Genomic DNA, 21555 nt, shown 5'->3' with positions numbered 1-21555 from the left:
CTATCCTCTCTCCCCCTTCTAGTACAGCTCCACGCCTGGTAGCTCCCTTGTTTGCTTACTGCACTACTACTTTGTCCACTAGATGTTATACTTTTCTCATCCCTATTTGGGATATTAGTACTGACTTCTGCCTTACACTTTTATTCTCCCCTCCTTATACTAATCCTTTTCCTCCTTTACCTCTCTGTCTCATCCTCTCCCCCGAGGATACTTTCTCTTGCCTTGATTCCCCCTTCCTTCCCTGATACTTTTTCCACTCTCCTCTGGTCTACTTTGTAGATTCCCCCTTCCTTCCCTGATACTTTTTCCACTCTCCTCTGGTCTACTTTGTGTTTTGCTCACACCCTTTCTCCTTGGGCTCCCTACTTGCTTCTCCTGTCTCCTTTGAGCCCAGGTCTGTACTCCTGTTTTACCCTTTTTTCACATACTATTGTATTTACTAGGCCCCAATATCTGTATGCTTTATTACCCTTGATATTACTCCTGTTCCACATCCTACCCACTTAGCCTCTTATCTCCTTCCCTAGCCTATTGTTCTCTTTACTGAACCTATTACTATTCTATCCCTTTTCAGCCAGATCTCTGCACCCCTTCCTTTCCGGTCTATACATGCCACACTGCTATCTTGCCTCCCCTCCCCTTCTATTAATCTTCCTACTGCAACCTTATTATCCTATCCTTTCTTCAGCCAGGTTTCTTCACTCCCTCCTTTTCCAGTCTATACCTACCCCTACTATCTCCGCCTCCTCCTCCCTAGGGACTTCCTGTGGAAGTTTTTAAAGACTGCCCATGTCCCAAAGGCGCCATCTTTAAATCTGCCCTCCTCGCTGCTGCTGAGTCTGCTTGGCTGTGTGCGACAGCTCTGAAGTAAGTTTTAAGCTGTATATTGCACTCCAGTTTTCAGGAATTGTATTGTAACATTTCTAGAAGTCGGTGTTTAACTGCTGTTTATGTTAAATGTGTTTAGCTTGTGCCATATTGCTGTAGTAACCTGCTATCTACCTATAACACTCCAAGTCAGGTGAAACTGATGATTATATGCTATTCCAGCTTATGTTCAGGTTAACGCGACTGTGTTTAGTATAGCCTTAGTTGAAGGACCGCTCTTTTACTGTCTGGATTTGTGCTATAGCGTGTGTTCTTTTTCTAGTGTAGGACTGCTCTTTTACTGTCTGGATTTGTGCTATAGTGTGTGTACTCTTTCTAGTGTAAGCACGAATGTGTTTAACACTTGGGTGGTACTGAATACATGGGACGGCTCTAGTACTGTTGTGTTCAGGTTGGTGGGAGTTGCGTTGATGTAGCCTCTGATATAAGACTACTCATCTACCTCTGATACTGATAGAACAGCATGTTTACTATTACTAATCCAAACGCGAATGCGTTCAGCCTTAAGGTGGCACTAAATTGGTAGGATTGCAATAATATTGTTGGTGGACAGATTAACGCGAATGCGTTAAGTATAGTCTTTCTTGTAATGCTACTCCGCTACTGTCTGCATTGATTCTGTAGCACGTGGATCTTTGCTCAGCTATACGCGAATGCGTTTAGCTTTCAGGTAGCGCTACATAAGTGGGACCCTCTGATACTGATACCGATACTGCTTAAGCTGGTATAGGAACCCTTTACATCTCACGCAAATGCTGGTTTTGTATGCTGTGCTGTTCCAACCTATGAGTACTTACGGGCTGTGCAAACGTGAATAATTTTAGATAGTTTGGCTAGCTTTTAAAGTGACTGCTCTTGAATTTATTGCTAACTTAGAAGTGAATGCGTTAGTTATTAGGTTTGCCTTACATTGGGACTGCTCTATCCTAGTCCTCACAACTATTGCTTTCACATATCATATTTCTGTATACGCAATAGCGTTCCGTGTTATGACTTGCTATTTACAACATCTACACCTCCTAAAGAGACTGGAAAGTGTTTCAATTGAATTGTTTATGTTAACGTGAATGCTTCACTGCATTACTCTGGTGTGTGTGGTGATTTGCTGTAACACTAGGTTCTATATATTATTAGCTATACAGTTATTTATTTGAAATGTACTTTTCACCATTAATATGTACATCCTAAAGAGTTATATCAACTATGTGTAACGTTGCTTTGCTTACCAGTTGCATAACCTGTCTTTTATTGCATTTTGACTCTGAATTGTAACCCTGTATGTTAATATTGTACTCTAACATTATCTTTTTGTCCTCTCTCCCTCCTCTAACAGCTATCCCTCCACGACCCTGTGTCTTTGCCTGGGTTGTATCCTCTAATTTCACTATTAGGGTGTTCCCCACAGAATACCCTTGGACTCGGTCAGGACATTGTCTTCTTCTACCACCCTCTACCACCAGAAAAAGAGAGTATGTCTACCTAGTCATGCTATATTACATTTTAACTAAATGTTCCTGCTAAACTTTCAGACTGCCACTAGCTAAGCAGCCAGCAGCTACCCCTCCTTACTCCTTCATTTCCCTCACAGTCTCCTCGGATGGCCACATAGGCTATCCTCTCTCCCCTTCTAGTACAGCTCCACGCCTGGTAGCTCCCTTGTTTGCTTACTGCACTACTACTTTGTCCACTAGATGTTATACTTTTCTCATCCCTATTTGGGATATTAGTACTGACTTCTGCCTTACACTTTTATTCTCCCCCCTTATACTAATCCTTTTCCTCCTTTACCTCTCTGTCTCATCCTCTCCCCGAGGATACTTTCTCTTGCCTTGATTCCCCTTCCTTCCCTGATACTTTTCCACTCTCCTCTGGTCTACTTTGTGTGCCCCGCTCCGCTCCCCACCCTACCCCCATATCCCACCCACCCCCAGGGGTCCTACATTTATATTTCTACAAGCCACACCTCCTACTACTGCTATCCTATCCAATTCACAGTCTCACAAATTGTGTAACTTCCTTCACTTAGTCACACCTACATACCACTTTAACCAACCTACCACTATCTCACTAAAGTCCTATACCATTACAGCCCCTTCCACTCTACCCCCAACTCCCACCACACACCCCTCTACAACATATCAGGAAACCATACTTCACATACAACTATCTTATCATGTTTACAACTATCCTCCACTCACAACTTAAACTACCTATCACCTTCTTACTATTATTCCTTCTCATTACTACCTACTTCTTAACCTCCTATGAACACTCCTTAACTATTTCTCTCTCACTTCCCTCAAAACATACTAGTACACCTACAACATACCTACCTTCATCCTATTTACCTACCTCATCACAAACCATATATCTACTTCCCAAATACCATAGACTATTTCATTGTAAACTACTAAAAACTAAATCAAAGAAAGTATTTGACACATCTCTAAAACACATATCCAAAAACTATAGTCTACTACTCCATCTACTTCAGGACGGTGACATACACCTCAATCCAGGCCCTCAACCTACAACTACTGAAACACACAGTCACCATATAAAAGCTCTCCTTCCTCCATCAACTATAACTACAAACATACTATCCTTGGCCCACCTAAATATACGCAGTATCTGTAATAAAGTTAGTCAAATACATGCCCTACTAGAAGTACACAACTTTGACATTCTATGCTTATCAGAAACCTGGCTAAAACCATCTATTAAAGATATTGAAATTACCCCACCTGGATATAACATTGTTAGACTTGATCGCACCTCCAAGAAAGGAGGTGGAGTAGCTATCCTATATAAATCTAACCTGAAGCTTACTCTTCTTGACCTTGCTCTTACCCAAAACAATAATGTCGAAATAATCTGCTCTAGAGTTCAAATTAATACTACTAAATCAATAAACATCATTTGTGCTTATCTGCCTCCAGGAAATAATATCCCCACATTAGAACAACTTCTTGAACAACTCTCAAATTACCTCCCTCAAGAAACACTACTCCTTGGAGACTTTAACATTGACTGGAAATCTTGTAACAATGCTAACCCTACTTCCCATTTAAACCTTTTTGGTTTCAAACAACTAATTGATAGTGCCACTAGAATAAATAAAACAAGCAAAAAGAAACCACCTTAGACTGGGTTCTTACAAACTCCCCTCACAAAGCTACAAACTGGCATCCTTCCTGATGACCTTAGCGATCACTCCCTCACATATGTCATTAGAGCTAAAACTCATCAAAACTTACCTACCTCACATAGAACACTATATTCAAAGAAACAATTTAATCCCCAAAGATTTCAAACAGAACTCTCACAATACAATTGGACCCTCTAAAGCACCTCTCTCTCAACAAAGCCGTAGAATATTTCAACTCAGCATTCCTTACAATCCTAAACCACCATGCCCCAAGTCGTACCATTAGAATAAAGACCAGAACAGCACCCTGGCTTACCTCTAATACTAAACAAAGATCAGGCTTAAAAATAAATCTTGGAAGAAATGGCGCCCCTCTAGAAACCCAACAGACTATCAAACCTTTAGAGAGCTGAGAAACAAAACCAAAAATGCTATTATTTCAGACAAAAGAACTACTATGTAGAACTTCAGCAATCCACAAAAAGAACCAAAAGGTTCTGGTCTACTATCAATCATCTACTTACCCCAGGTAAAATAGTAACACCTAACCCACAGAATCTAGACCCTGATAATCCCTCTTTAATAGCCAATAACTTCAATAGCTTCTTTACTACTTCCATACAAACACTAGCAAGCCATTTATCCCCTGATGCTTCCCAAATGATCTTAAGTAACACCAACAAAGTCATTCCTTCCCTTCAACTTCAACCCATACCCACCTCCTACATACAATCTCTCTTACAAAAACTTAAACCCACTACCCCTCAGGAGATAAGCTTCCTGCTGAATTCCTTCAGGTAGCAGCAAAAGCTATAGCCTACCCTGTTTCGATCCTAATAAACAGATCCATAAAAGAAAGTGATTTTCCAGCAATCTGGAAGATATCACACATCATACCCTTACATAAAGGAGGCAAATCCACTGACCTCTCTAACTACCGCCCAATAGCACTATTATCTCCACTAGCTAAAATCATGGAAAAATGTATACACAAACAACTACTTAACCATCTCCTTCAAAATAACCTACTAGCAAACACTCAACATGGATTTAGACCCTCACATAGTACGACCACTGCACTACTTTCCTTTACTAACACAATAAACTGTAACCGTAATAATAACAAACTAACTGCTTCTCTTTTCCTAGACCTGTCAAAAGCCTTCGACATGGTCAACCATAAACTTCTCCTACACATACTAAACTCACTTGCCTTGGATTTTTCCTCCTTAACCTGGTTCTCATCCTACCTTGAAAACCGACAACAAGCAGTACTCTGGAAAAATTCTCTATCTGCTCTACTACCTATCTCCTTAGGAGTACCTCAAGGATCAATATTAGGTCCACTCTTATTCTCTATCTTTATTAATGATCTTCAATCATCTATCCATAACACTACCTGCATACAATATGCAGATGATTCTACCATCATCTGTACAGCTCCCACCCAATCTGAACTCCAGTCACTCACACAATCTACCTTTTCAACCGTTGAACAATGGTTCTCAAAAGATGTCTCCTTCTCAACTCCAAGAAAACAAAACTATTACTATTCTCACCTACCCACAAATCTCCTCAACTAAATTTTACTATTACTGCAGCTGACAATTCTCTTATCTCCCCAGACTCTACTACCAAACTGCTTGGTGCTACTATTGATAATAATCTTAACTATGATTGTCATATCAATAACACTATAAAAGCAGTAAATAAAAAGATAGGTTCACTGTACAGAATAAAACCCTTCCTTACTCCAGAAGCACGGACCACCTTAGCTCAATCACATCATATCTCCACCCTACTGTATGCTTCCTCTATTTACACCAATCTCTCTAAAGGTAACCTGAAAAAACTAACTACATCCTATCATAATATAGCCCGTTTTGCCACAGCATCCCAGTTCAGAACTCACCACTGTAATAACTTAAAACAATTACAATGGTTAGAACTACCTAACAAGCTTATCTATCAACAACTCTTAATTACACATAACATTCTTTATCAACCAACAAAAACACCAGCTCTCAGTAACCTCCTTACTCCCTACAAAAACTTGACACAGCTGCGATCTGCTGAAAAGATACAAGTCACCACAACTAGAATTACAAATTCAGCAGGTAACTGTCTATTTTCAAACTCCATAGGGAAAATATGGAATAACCTCCCCACACATTACCTCACTAGACTCCTTTCAACTTTTCAAAAAACAACTTCTATTACATCTTAACAACTTCTGGCTCTGCTCCTGTACCAATCCAGACTAAATGACTTCTTCGCTCTTCAGCCATACCTCCCTACGTAAAAATCACTACCTTTCCCTGCTATTTCAAATGACTAAATTACTGTACTGTTCTAAAAAAAAAAAAAAAAAAAAAATATGAATATATAGCTTAGGCTATTTGTTTTTTACCTGTTTTTTTTCGCTGTATTTTCTACTACACTAAAATGGATGCATTGTTGCTTAAATGTTTAACCTTGTTTTAATTGTGGAGCTTTTCTCCCCGGGCCTCCACGGAAAATGGAAATTATCCAGCTGGACTAGCCCGGTCAACAAATGTAAAATAAAAAAAACATGCAAAAGTGGCCAACATGCAACTCAGGTAGACTTCCTCCTAGTAAGTAAGGAGCACTGGGGTAGAATCAATGATTACAAACTCATCCCCAGTGAAACAGCCCAGAGCATAAACTGCTGGTTTCCACAATCATCTACAAGCAGTGGTCAGAGAAGGCTGTAAGGTAAACAGAGACTAGGCTGAAGACCTGGAAATTAGCTGGAGAGAAAGTACAACAGTTCAAGGAATTACTCAGGGTTGTAGCACCTCATGAAGAAGAAGTAAGTGGAGTTGAAGAAGCATGGCAGCACCTCAGAACAGCATGTGTGAGGATTACAGAACAAATATGTGGCTCTGCCAGGTATAGAAATGAAGTACATAAGGAACGCTGGTAGTGGAATGCAGAAGTCCATGAAATCATCAAAATAAAGGAGTACACTAAAAAGTGGGAGATAGAAAGGACAGACCAGGCTAGGAAGGAATACTGGTTGGTTAACAAACAGGCTAAGAAAGGAGTTGCAATAGCAAAGAATAAGGCATTAGAGGCAATCTACCAGTTTCTGGGAAGTAAGTCAATAGATAGCACAAAGAAATTATATCAGGTTGCAAGGCAAAGACAGAAAGATAAAGAAGTTAGTCGGATGCTCTTCATAAGGGATGCCAACAACAACCTGCTCACTAGTCCACAGGACTTCAAAGGCACATGGAAGGAAATCTTCCAGCAGCTTCTGAATGAAGAAAACCCCACAGAAGCTGTACTACCCCAGAAACAATCTACGATGAGACAAGACGAGAAGCCCACCACAGAGAAAGCAAGAATAGCATTAAGGAAAGTGAAGTCAGGAGAAGCAGCAGGCTCAGTTGAGGTCACAGCAGATATGATCAAAATGTTGGGTAAGATAGGGGAGAAATGGTTCCTGAGTGTACTCATAGCAGTGTGGACAGGAAGGCATATCCTAGATGACTGGAGAATAAGCATACTTGTGCCAGTGTCCATGAACAAAGTGGACATAGGTTCATAGGTTCATAGGTTCATAGGTTGGTACTAGGCTATCAGCCCTAGAGCCTATACAAGCCTAGGCATAACAATTCCCTGGCTATTTCTTCCCACATTATTTACTTTCCTGGACCCCTGTCTAGCAGGGCGACTGATGTGATCCCTGGGGTGAATTTCCTTTCTCCCATCCAATCGTCAAGGTTCCTCTTGAAGAGGTCCAAAGAGGCACTCTGCTTTACATATATGGGCAATCTATTCCAGAGTCTGGGGAGTCTCTGGGTCAGGAACCTATCCCTCCAGCACGTTTTGTTTATTGTGATGACAAGGTTTAGATCCCTGGAGCGTGTAGCTCTGAGGAATTGGGATTTCTTTAAGTGTAGCATGTCCAACAGCTCTGGGTTTGACATGGCCTTGTATGTTAAGCAGAGATCACCTCTGAGTAGACGATATGCGACAGAGTATAGCTGGAGTTTTTTAAGGCGGTCAGCGTAGGGCATCTGTTTTAGGCCTGTGATTCTTTTAGTGAGGTATTTCTGAGGCCTTTCCAGTTGTTGCAGATGTCTTGAGAGGTACATACCAAATGGGGCATTGTATTCTATAATGGGTCTAATGACATACACAACTCTGGGTAGTATAGAGATATCAAACTCCTATCACAATGTATGAAAGATTTGGAGAGAGTGATTGGCAAACAAGTATGCAGAGCAGTAAAAGTAAGATGGGAGATGGGCAGTTCAGATTCAGATCAGGATGCAGCACAACAGACCCGATGTTTGCAGTGAGACTGATTGTTGAGGAAAAGCTAGAGATGAGGAGAGAGCCCAATCGGGCATTCCAAGACTTGGAGAAAGCATATGACAATGTCTTAAGAAAGCTAATCTCTGCAGTCCTGCTGTGTTTTGAAGTCCCAGAAGCACTGGTAGAATTAGTGCAGGCCATGTACAAGTACCTAATCAGTCAAGTATGAACAGTGTTCGGTTTCACAGAGGGGTTTTCAGTGGAGTCAGTGTGCATCAGGGTTCAGCTCTGAGCCCACTGCTGTTCATACAAATGATGGATTACATTAGAAAGCAGGTCAGAGACGAGAGATCAACAAAGCTGCTATATACAGACAATGTTGTGTTACAGGCAGACTCTGACCAAGAACATCAGCAAAGGATAGGGGAATGGAATGCAAAACTGAAGGCACTTGGGATGAAACTGAGTACAGATAAGACAGTGTAATGGTGGTAAATGAAGGATATCAGAAAAAGCTGAGAATTTTAGATAAAAGGGAAGACTGAAACAGGTTAACTGCTTCAAGTATCTAGGAGTGGTGGTGGAGGAGAAGGTAAGTCTGAATGAAAAGGTCAAAGCTAGAATCAAAGAGGCTGCAGCCCACTGGCACAGAGTATCAGGGATAGTGTATGACAGAAGAATGCCAAGGAAGCTGAAAAGTAAGGTGTACAAACACCAGTGTGACCAGTAATGCTGTATGGTACAGAAACCTGGGCAGTAAAAGCAGAGCAGTTGAGGACATTAAGGATAATAGAGATGAAGTGCCTGAGACAGGTGTTAGGATGCACACTGAAGGGCAGATGAATAAATGAGGACATCAAAGCAGAAGCCAAAGTAGTTCTAATTGCAGAGAAGTTCAAAGAAAACAAATTACCATAGTTTTGGTGCACATGTAGGAAAGCAGAAGCCAACTTGGTGAAGAACATTTGGGACAGACAGGAAGAAGGTAAGAAGAAATGAGGACGTCCAACAAAGAGGTGGATGGATTGTGTGAGAGAAGGTCTGCAACAGTCAGGCATGAGTGTCGAAGAAGGTAGAAGAGTGGCATTAAATCAAGGGAGATGGTGACAGTTGACACAACATCCCGACCCCATGAAGTGGGTTGATGATGATGATAACTGTGTGATGCTGACATGCATGGCCTTTGTTTCTGTAACACTGATTTACCTGCTGTGTGACTGTGCATTGTTAGTTTATACACTGTGTAGTTATATGGCACTTTGTTACATGCTGTGTGATGGTCATTTACATACAGTACATTTGTGTAATGCCAGTTACATGCTATATGGCTGCATGATTTAACAAATATATGTTATTATATGACAGTTACATGCTGTGTTGTTTTGCAGTATCACATTTATATGCTAAATGGTTAGTGAAACTGCACAAACATGCTGTGTTGTTATATGATACTTGTTTACACACCGTGTAGTAGTTACACGCCACTCAGATGCTTGCAGTTTGACTGTACAATGCTCACTTGCATGATATGTAGTAATGTGCATCTGTGTTCATGTGCATCTATTTAATGCTCACTAAAACACTGCCTATAAATGTGACATTCATTTACATGCATGAGTATGGCACTTACATGTTAAATTGTGACACCCAATTACATTCCGTACAGCAATGTAATGCTCAGTTACATCTTACGTAGCCATGAGATCTCAGTTATATGTTGTGTGATTACATGATGCCTGGTCACACACACTGAGTTGATACCCAGTTACATCCTGTATAATTAACTGGTACCTGACTACACCTTATATGGCTAATGTCATGCTCAGCTAAATGCTATGAGGCCACATAATTACATGTTATGCTCACTGAAGCTATAGAACTACCAATTGCATGCTGTGTGGCTATTTACCATTTATCTGCCATCAGATATATGATTAGTGTTTGTATACTGTGTAGATTTGTGATGTTCATTTACATGCTGTGCAGTTTTCTGATGGCCACTTAGATGCTGCACAGTTGTAAGATGACCATTTACATGTTTTGAAGTCATGTGATGCTGAATTCTATAGTGTACAGCAACATAATTTATGTTTATTCCCTTTGGATGTGTGATGCTGAGACAAATGTTATATGTGAAATGTGGTTACATGCTGATTAAATACATAGGTGCATGATGTGCAGCTGTAGGATAATCAGTTACATGCTGATTGAATGTGCAGGTATATGCTGTGCAGCTGTAGGATAATCAGTTAAATGCTGATTGAATGTGTAGTTATATGATGTGCAGCTGTAGGATAATCAGTTAAATGCTGATTGAATGTGTAGTTATATGATGTGCAGCTGTAGGATAATCAGTTACATGCTGAGTGAATGTGTAGGTATATGTGGTGCAACTGCAGAATAATCAGTTCCATGCTGATTGAATGTGCAGGTGTATGCTGTGAAGCTGTAGGATAATCAGTGACATGCTGATTGAATGTGTAGCTGTATGCTGTGCAGCTGTAGGATAATAAGTTACATGCTGATTGAATGTGTAGGTGTATGCTGTACAACTGTAGGATATTCAGTTACACACTGATTGAATGTGTAGGTGTATGCGGTATAGCTGTAGGATAATCAGTTACATGATGACTGAATGTGCAGGTATATGTTGTGCAGCTGTAGGATAATCATTACATGCTGATTGAATTGCAGGCATATGCTGTGCAGCTATAGGATAATCAGTTACATGCTGATTGAATGTGTAGCTATATGCTGTGCAGCTGTAGTATAATCAGTTGCCTGCCGATTGAATGTGCAGGTATATGCTGTGAAACTGTAAGCTAATCAGTTATATGCTGCTTGAATGTGTAGGTGTATGCTGTGCAGCTGTATTATAATCAGTTACATGCAGATTGAATGTATAGATGTATGCTGTGCAGCTGTAGGATAATCAGTTACATGCTGAGTTAATGTGTAGATATATGTTGTGCAGCTGTAGGATAATCAGTCACATGCTGATTTAATGTGTAGGCATATGCTGTAAAGCTGTAAGATAATCAGTTACATGTTGTTTGTGTATGTATATATATATATATATATATATATATATATATATATATATATACATGCTGACATGCAGATTTAATGTGCAGGTATATGCTGTTTAGCTGTAGGATAATCAGTTCCATGCTGATTGAATGTGTAGCTATATGTTGTGCAGCTGTAGTATAATCAGTTACATGCTGATTGATTGTGTAGGTATATGCTGTAAAGCTGTAGGATAATCCGTTACATGTTGATTGAATGTGTAGGTATATGCTGTGCAACTGTAGAATAGTCAGTTACATGCTGATTGAATGTGTAGGTGTATACTGTGCAGCTGTAGGATAATCAGTTGCATGCTGATTGGATGTGTAGGCATATGCTGTGCAGCTGTAGGATAATCAGTAACATGCTGATTGAATGTGTAGGTGTATGTTGTGCAACTGCAGGATTATCAGTTACATGCTGGTTGAATGTGCAGGTATATGCTGTGCAACTGTAGGCCAATCAGTTACATACTGTTTGAATGTGTAGATGTATGCTGTGCAACTGTAGGATAATCAGTTACATGCTGATTGAATGTGTAGATATATGTTGTGCAGCTGTAGGATAATCAGTTACATGCTGATTGAATGTGTAGGTATATGTTGTTCAGCTGTTGGATAATCAGTTACATGCTGAGTGAATGAATAGATATATTTTGTGCAATTGCAGGACAATAATTACATGCTGCATGATTACTTGAGCTGCAGCTATTTCTTGTGTGTATGCATGATCATTATTTATGTGCTATGCAGTTATGTGATGCTCATATAAAATGTGTCAGTGTAAAGGTTACATGCATGTCTGTGATAGTAGTTATATGTTGTCCAGCCATGTGATTTTTGGTTACATGTGTGAGTTGTGTGACACTCAGTAACTTGATAGTTTATTACACCCAGTATGGTGGCCAGTTGCATGCTGCATTGTGCTCAGTTCCATGCTGTGCATCTGTTTGAAGCACATTTACTTGTTGTGTGGTCATGGAATTCTCACTTAAATTGTGTCAGCATGGTGATTACATGTTGTGTGACTCGTGCTGAACATCTGTGTCATGTACAGTTACTTTCACTGACACTTGCTAGGTAGCATGTGATTACGAGTTACATGCTGTGTTGCTGTATAACTATCACTTACAAGCTGTTGAGGCTGTATAACTATCGGTTACATGCTGGTGAGGCTGTATAACTATCGGTTACATGCTGGTGAGGCTGTATAACTATGACTTACAAGCTGGTGAGGCTGTATAACTAAAGGTTACATGCCGGATGCTGTATGATCAGTTAACACATGATGTGCGTTGGTACGATTACATTACGTGTTATATGCAAAGTCTGGGATATCACCCAGATGGCCATGATTGACTAGTAACATCTAGGCCATGCAGGATTGGTGGGGGAAGGAGGGATTGAATGGCCAATACTGGCTTACCCATCCTGGGCAGGAAGGTGGCCTGGCATCCTCCATGATTGCATGTCACCAAACTGTAAACTGCACAGCAGCAATGAACATCAGGTATTGTAGAACATTCACATGGGGGTTGCAATGTGGCAGTCTGTGGACATCAGGTTGTTATGGAGACAACATACAGGCCAGGGGAAAAGCATCCATCATTCCTTACAATTAACTCTTATCCTAGCATGTATGGTGTTTGGGTGAACAAATGTGTAATGGAATGTAAGGGCCATGGTGGTCAGCGGGCATGAAGGGCCAAAATGATCCAGTAAAAGATGATTATTTACTTGCTTCTGAGTAGCTGTGTGCCTATTAGTTTCCTGTTGGCTGGCTACTTAATTGTCATTTACATTACATACTGTGTGACTACATGATCAGCAGTGCCACACTGGTTATCTTTGTGATTTTTATGCAGACATCGCACAGCTATAGGATAGCCTTATCTGTGTGATGATCAGTTACACGCTAGATGGCATATTGATGATCAGTTACACGCTAGATGGCATATTGATGATCAGTTACACGCTAGATGGCATATTGATTATCAGATACATGCTAGATGGCATATTGATGATCAGTTACATGCTAGATGGCATATTGATGATCAGATACATGCTGGATGGATTTAAGATTACTACTTACACAATGCTACTTCAAATAAGTTGACTTTTACATAGTTTAGAAAAGTCATTTAAGGTTTTGTTCACAGACTGTGCTACAGCTAGTCATTCTGATGCACAAATTATTAAAATTTATGGGTACCACATGTATAGGCATGTGGCAGGTTTCAGCCAGTCAGGTGGTAGGATCTGCATGGAGTTTATTGTTTTCTTCATGTGCGGCTGCTGTCTTTATTGGAGATTTGTCTGTAGAAATGTTTGGCGGAGTTCTGTTCTAGAATCACATAGACAGGTACCACCTGGTGTACAATTAAAGTGATCAATTCAAAAATAACTACATCCTGCAGACCTTGTTCTGAGTCTCAAAACTCCCTTATGCTTATTGTTTAGATCTGAGCAAGTCACTCATGCAAACAGGGTCTTTTTTAGCTCAGAAAGACTCCCTCAGTCATAATTATAAAACACACAATAGATAGATCTTAATTGTGTATATGATATGCACATTGACAGTTTTAATTTTTATATATATTAGAGTCACACGTCACAAAACAAAAGTACATACCCGTGTCCGAGGGGTGAAATGAAGTAGAGAAGGCAATGTACCCTGTTGTCCTGAATATTCTTTCGATTAAGTCCACTTTCATCTCGGAAATACTGCTCAAACTGTTCATCAATGTACTGTGCAATAGGTTTCCAGCTGAGAGAGAGAAAAAGGAAGAGCTAGTTAGGCATGGGAACATAGTTCTGCAAAGGCTGATCAGATACCAGCTGACGGGAGACATGGAAGTCAGCAGCTAACCTGCACTAGTGTTTGTTCAGCTGCCTGTTACTGGGCTGATATAATTTTTGTAGCTGTTGATTAGAACGCCAGGGGTAAACATGTTAAAACTAAAGCAAAATGGAGTGCAAACTTTAGGAATTCACTTGCTTTTCACCAGACTGTGGACTACTGAGCCCAACAGCAGTACATATTGCTGGTACTGCAGTGGCACTCATTGTCCAGTTCTGTCATGGACATGGATGAGATAATCTGCTGTGTCTGCAGCCTGCATAGTGATGGACATTGTCATGGGATGTTTAGACACATGATACACACAAACCTTAAAAAAAACATTAATGTGCACTGGAAATTAGTGACCCAGTAATGCTGACTTAAGTGACTCAGTAATGCTGACTTTGACAAAGTCTCTTAGCAACCAGTGAATAGCCCATGTGAACTTCCGAATTGTCAGCATTTAACCTTCCTTACCCTCATCCAAGGCTATGGATGAGGGTAAGGAATTTTATATAGCCTACCTTGACCTGGCCAAGGCCTTTGATACCATTCCCCACTCGGGTATCATTGATAAACTCATCAAACTAGGCATCAATGCTTCTATCACTAGGTGGGTTTCAAATTGGCTCACAGGCAGGACCCACAGAGTGAAAGTTGCAGATTCCAAGTCAGACTGTTGACCAGTCACAAGTGGAGTCCCACAGGGCTTGGTCCTGGGCCCTCTCCTGTTTGGCATCTAATTCTCAGAAGTCCAGGATAACACAGAGGGACTCTGACTGACCATGTTCACTGATGACTGCAAGCTAGGAGTCATTAGCGACTCCCCAAGTGATGCAGACATCCTACAAAAGGGCCTCTCTGAGACCAATGATTGGTGTCAGAACCATGGCCTTAAGCTTAACGCCAAAAATATGTGTTATCATTCCCTTTGGAAAAAATGAGTTCCCATGAATTACCACGTCACTGGGAGCCCACTAAACACTGAAGGGGCCACAACAGATCTGGGCACCCAGGTCAACAGCCACATCACCTTCGACCACCACATTGCCACTGTGGTCAGAAAGGCCTTCTACGTGGCATGTCTTATAACCAAAGGTTTCACATCCAGAAAAAAAGAGGTCATCATCCCTCTCTACTCATCCCTCATTAGACCAATCATCAAATATAATGCATGTATCTGACCAGACAGCTACAACCGCTGGAGAGGCCACCAAAGTACCTCACAAAAAGGATCCTAGGCCTTAAACACATGTCCTACATAGACAGACTCAAGAAACTTTAGCTGTTCTCAGTCTCTTATTGTCTACTAAGAGGTGATCTCTGCTTGACTTACAAAGCCATGTCCGACCCAGCCCTACTTGAAATGCTACACCTAAAGAAATCCCAAATCCCCTGCACCACACACTCCAGAGATCACAACTTCATTACCACAATCAACAAAACATGATGGAGGGACAGGTTCATCTCCCAAAGACTGCCCATACTCTGGAATAAGCTTCCCATTCATGTCAAGCAGAGCACCTTGTTGGCCCTCTTCAAGAGAAATCTCGATGAGTAGAGGGTAACAAAGTTCACCCTAGGGATCACTCCAGTTGCCCTACTGGATAGAGGCACTGTGAACTAACATCAGGTGGCACGGTGACAGGGCAATTTTTTGGGGGCTACAATTGTAAAGGCTTCAGGACCATTAGCCTAGTACACACGTATGAAGCTATGAACAGTAGTAGCATATGACAGCTCGTATTCCTCAATTCTGGCAGCAACACCCCCAACACTATATCTTGGCTAAGCATTTCATGTCTGTACCATATTTCATTTATGATCAAGTCAACTCCCTCCCCATTGCAGGTTCACATGTACATTAGTTATATTTTACATGGGATCATGGATTTTCTTGTCAAATTAGAGCAGCTTGCCTTGGTTAGTCTAACTTTTTCTTACACAATAGCTAAGCTTTCAAACCCTAATTAACTAAGACCTTTTCTTTTAATCCCACCCACCCAGTCATTACTGTATTGCTTCATTGAGTAGCCTTTCCCAATCATTTATCACTCTTTCTTTTGAATAATATTTAATAATATTTCCTCATACTCCTCCTTAGCCTTTCAGTTTCTGTCATTAGATTGTGGCCTTACTGATCTTCAGCCATGTTATAGGCATTAGCCAGGCCAGCCAGCCAAGAGATTTCTGTTAAGAGACAGATCATTCCCTTTGTGCTACTGCTGAACAGATGGGCATGGAATGGATGTGGTGTAGGAATATCATTTAAGTGACAGAACCCATAAGCTACCATACCCCCTTGTAAACAAATGCCTATCTTCCACATTTGGTCTCCAATCTTTACCAAAGGCCATGGAAGCGATGTCTTTGTCACCCTGTCGCCAGCAAGAGTTAAGAGTGTATTATCCCATTATTGTTAAGTTAAGCGTGCATTTTACCCCATCATTGTTCTTTCTCCCTGGTCATCTCCACCAGCACCTGGGCTGCTAATTGAATCCATCTTTTCTGGGTTATAATCAGGCCCCTACTCATCTCTGGCACAGAGTTTCTCATTATGTTTTTATCTGAATGGACTTTTGTTTACTATGATTGTTGGTGTCTTGCTAACTAGCCAGTGTTTTACTTCTGGCAACTGCATGGCCCACTCCAAGTCTGACTAATTATTTACTATCCTTTTATGTAGTAGTTACTCTGCTAAATGGTTTAATTAAGTCCAGTTAGGTCAAAGCCACTGCCCCCTTTTTGATCTTATATCCTGGATACCCAATAACAATCTGTATTAGATTTGCGTGCTGTGACTTCTGTTGTGAATCCAGCATGCCTACAGTCCTGTGATGAGCTGACTTTCAAATATACTAAAATGCTTTTGCTGAGCTGTGGTCCCATCAGTGTTTCTACAAATGATATCAGACTGACAGCTGGATGTATTCCCTGCGTTTGTCTTGTTAATATACTAAAATGCTTTCGCTGAGCTGTGGTCCCATCAGTGTTTCTACAAATGATATCAGACTGACAGCTGGATGTATTCCCTGCATTTGTCTTGTTAATATACTAAAATGCTTTCGCTGAGCTGTTTGGTCCCATCAGTGTTTCTACAAATGATATCAGACTGACAGCTGGATGTATTCCCTGCGTTTGTCTTGTTAATATACTAAAATGCTTTCGCTGAGCTGTGGTCCCATCAGTGTTTCTACAAATGATATCAGACTGACAGCTGGATGTATTCCCTGCGTTTGTCTTGTTAATATACTAAAATGCTTTCGCTGAGCTGTGGTCCCATCAGTGTTTCTACAAATGATATCAGACTGACAGCTGGATGTATTCCCTGCGTTTGTCTTGTTAATATACTAAAATGCTTTCGTGAGCTGTGGTCCCATCAGTGTTTCTACAAATGATATCAGACTGACAGCTGGATGTATTCCCTGTGTTTGTCTCATTTACAATCACTGGATGTATTCCCTGCGTTTGTCTCGTTCACAATCACTGGATGTATTCCCTGCGTTTGTCTCGTTCACAATCACTGGATGTATTCCTTGCATTTGTCTCGTTCACAATCACTGGATGTATTCCCTGCGTTTGTCACGTTCACAATCACTGGATGTATTCCCTGCATTTGTCTCATTCACAATCACTGGATGTATTCCCTGCGTTTGTCTCGTTCACAATCACTGGATGTATTCCCTGCGTTTGTCTCGTTCACAATCACTGGATGTATTCCCTGCATTTGTCTCGTTCACAATCACTGGATGTATTCCCTGCGTTTGTCTCGTTCACAATCACTGGATGTATTCCCTGCGTTTGTCTCGTTCACAATCACTGGATGTATTCCCTGCGTTTGTCTCATTCACAATCACTGGATGTATTCCCTGCGTTTGTCTCGTTCACAATCACTGGATGTATTCCCTGCGTTTGTCTCGTTCACAATCACTGGATGTATTCCCTGCGTTTGTCTCGTTCACAATCACTGGATGTATTCCCTGCGTTTGTCTCGTTCACAATCACTGGATGTATTCCCTGCGTTTGTCTCGTTCACAATCATGTAAAGAAGAATCATGTCTACGCTCTCTCACTCCTTATAAATCTGATGATTTATTGCTTTTTATTTGACATTTTGCTGATTTGTTTTGTTATCTGGGTACATAAATGGGTCAATGGACCCTTTTTAGCCATGACCTAGGCCAGCAGACATCTTCAATGTTACTAAGCATGTGATTTGTTTATTTATTCACGTCTGATTACCAAGAAAGTCCGACTGAGCAGAAGCCCATTTTCATTGGAAACTTGTGGAAAAAACTCCAAATTATTATAAAACATTTTAAGAACAATAATTTTAAAATCTTCAAAAATAAAACAAAACATCTCCAGTTTACATAATTATAACAAGTTTGACACAATATAAAAACATTGGTTAAGAGTCGATGCAAGTTATATGACCATCATTTAATATTTACAGAAATGTTAGACAGTTTGTAGAGAAATTAATGATATTTTAGTCTAATAAAACAAGAACTGGAATATGAAGTGAGGGAAAGGCTTATGGTATATTTAGAGAGAAGGTCAGGGAAGAGAATTAGATAGCAGTAAGGAAGTAAATGAAGAAGGGAGAATATGTTAAAAAGAAACATTAACAATCAATAAGCAAGAAGTGTAAAATATCTGTTATATTATCTCATCTAGGAGGCTACAATCGTAACTTATAGAAAGAAGAAACATTAACAAGCAGACTACACAAAGCTTAGGCCCTCTCCAGTAATTATGAAACGAATCCCGTAAGGTCCCATTGCTCTGCACAGTTTAACTTGTGGGACTTCCTTTTTGCCTGTTTACTGTGTTACTTCATCCCAGGCCTGTCCAGTGCCTGTATTAGGTAAGTGTCACTCCTCTTCCTCCATGAACACTGAGCAGAGGCAGTCATTTTATTACTCCATTTCTCCAACCCCCATACTATTTGCATAGCTGAGCCAGAAGAAATAGCAAACCTAATGGCAGACAAATTCAGATCTAACTTTACCCCTCTCTTCTTCAACCTCCCCTCAGGAAATACCATCAAATATAACTCCCCCTACTATCACAAGGGAACAGGTCTTCAATGCTCTCTCTAAGGCCAAGAACCTGCATCTATTGGCCTAGACACTATTCAAGTATGCCTTCTAAATAGCATGAAACATGACCTATCGGTCCATCTGGAATTGCTATTTAACTGTAGCCTGCAAACGTGCTTTGTGCCTCATGAATGGAGAACAGCAACAGTCATCCCTCTGCTCAAAGGTGGAATATATACAGAACCTGGAAACTACAAACCCATAAGACTCACTAGTCTTATATGCAAATCCTTGGAAAGAATTTTGATGGAAATAATCAATAATAACATAGAAAATCTCCAAACACTGGACCCACCCCAATTTGTTTTGTCAGGAGCAGGTCATGCCTACTCAGCCTGGTGAACTTCTTTGAGAAGGTCACCAAAGCAATGGATGAGGGCAAAATGGTTCACTCTGCCTATGTTATCCTGTCCAAGGCACTTGACACAATACTCCACTCAGGCATTGTTTATAAACTTAAGAGCTTGGGTATGAATCCTTATGTCACCCAGTAAATAGCCAGCTGGCTCACGGACAGGACCCAAGAAGATAGAATGGGGGGGGGGGGGTCCAACTCTACAAAGAGGGCAGTCATAAGCAGAGTCCCTCAGGGATCGGTCCTGTGACTGCTCCTTTTCTGCATTTACTTCTCTGAAGTCAAGGCCAATGTCAAGGGCCTCTGGATGACCAAATGCACAGACAATTGCAAATTAGGAGCTGTCATAAAATACTCCACTGACACTAATGTTCCCCCGGAAGGGCTGACACAGGTAAATCGCTTGTGTCAGAGCCATGGACTAAAACTAAATGACAGGAAATGCATAATGTTTTCAATCGGGACGTTATCCACCGCTGGTAACAATGATACTGACAGCACACCCCAAGATTGACCCAGTAGTCAGGGACTTGGGGACACACACGTAGACAGTAATCTAGTAGACATCATTTTGTGTTGTGCAACTTATAACAACTGTATGCATCTAGGTCCAAGGATGTCATTTTTCCACTGTATTCGGCATTCATCAGCTCCAGCATTGAGTACAATGCCTCCCTTTGGTATGTACCTAACCAGGCATATCCAACAATTGGAAAGCCCAAAGACTTTCCTCACTAAAAGGATACAGGGTGTAAGTAGCATGTTTTATGCAGACTACCTCGATATCCTATCCTTATATTCTGTCTCCTACATATTGTTGAGGGGATACCTATCTGTTATACAAGGTATTGTTAGACCACACCCTGATGGACTTCCTGCATATCAGCAAAACAAACAACAGCAGAATTACCTGTTCTAAAGACTTAAACCTTGCCTGTGATATACACAGGATCTGTTGGAGAGACAGGTATGTATCCCAAAGACTATCCCTTCCTTGGAACAGGCTCCCCATCCATGTGAAGCAGAGTTCCTCCCTAATGCAATTCAAGTGTAACTTGGACAATTGGATGTGGAACAGAAAATTCATTCCTGGTTTGGCACATGTCTCTAATGGGTACAAGCAGCCTGTAAGTGGTTCATCTCCCAGGCCCATGCTTCAGTTTTGAGCATGTCGTCCTTCAGATGAGAAGTTAAACTGAGGTCGCATCTGCTTGAGTTAGTGGTAGCATAGGTGGATGTAAAGGACCCCACAGCGCCTATTGAGGAGAATAGTGGAGGTTCCCCAATGCACTTACCCCAGCTTTTCTAGTAGTATAAATATCGTCTCTGGTCTCTCCTGAAAAGAGGCAACTAACCTAGTGGGACTAAACCAGTCACTAAACGATAGATAAATACATAAATAAAAACTAGGAAGTATTTGAATTGTTTAGGGACTAAAGCTGAAGGGAGGGAGAGGTTTAATATACAAACAACTGGTTTGGCAATAGATCATGGTGTCATATGAAGCAATCCAGGTTGAAGACTATGTGGATCCAGGATCCACAGTGTCGGGGACACACTCGCATGATTCTCTCATAGTCCATGTGGGTGCAAATGACCTGAGATGTATCTCAATGGACTATATATATGAAAACAGACACAATGGATCTCTCAGAGTACATGTCACAGATAGGCGAGAGTCTTGCATTGAGCAGCATTTTACCTTCACCAAGTCTGATGCCTCACTATGAACATAAAATGCTTGATTTTAATAATTGGCTTAGTTTCTACAGTCACTCCAGGCAGATCCAATATTGGTGAACATGGCAGGACATGAAAAGGCTACATTGCTTTGTCAAGGATGGGTTGCAAGTGTTCCCCCT

General features: G+C 40.9%; 1 protein-coding gene across 1 annotated transcript in view; it reads right to left on the bottom strand.

Annotated features, from left to right (window-relative positions):
* LOC122814076 (septin-4-like) overlaps positions 1-21555 on the bottom strand; it is a 235701-nt gene that overhangs the window by 64759 nt on the left and 149387 nt on the right. Inside the window, exon 5 of the mRNA XM_044086688.1 lies at positions 14024-14158. Within this exon, the coding sequence (XP_043942623.1) occupies positions 14024-14158 (135 nt within the window). The remainder of the gene's footprint in view (positions 1-14023; positions 14159-21555) is intronic.

The sequence above is a fragment of the Protopterus annectens genome, chromosome 10.part0, assembly GCF_019279795.1.
Source record: "Protopterus annectens isolate FY-2018-M chromosome 10.part0, PAN1.0, whole genome shotgun sequence".
NCBI classification, from domain to species: Eukaryota; Metazoa; Chordata; order Ceratodontiformes; family Protopteridae; genus Protopterus; species Protopterus annectens.
The sequence above is the reverse complement of the archived record's forward strand: the minus strand, read 5'-3'. Positions and strand labels throughout refer to the sequence as shown.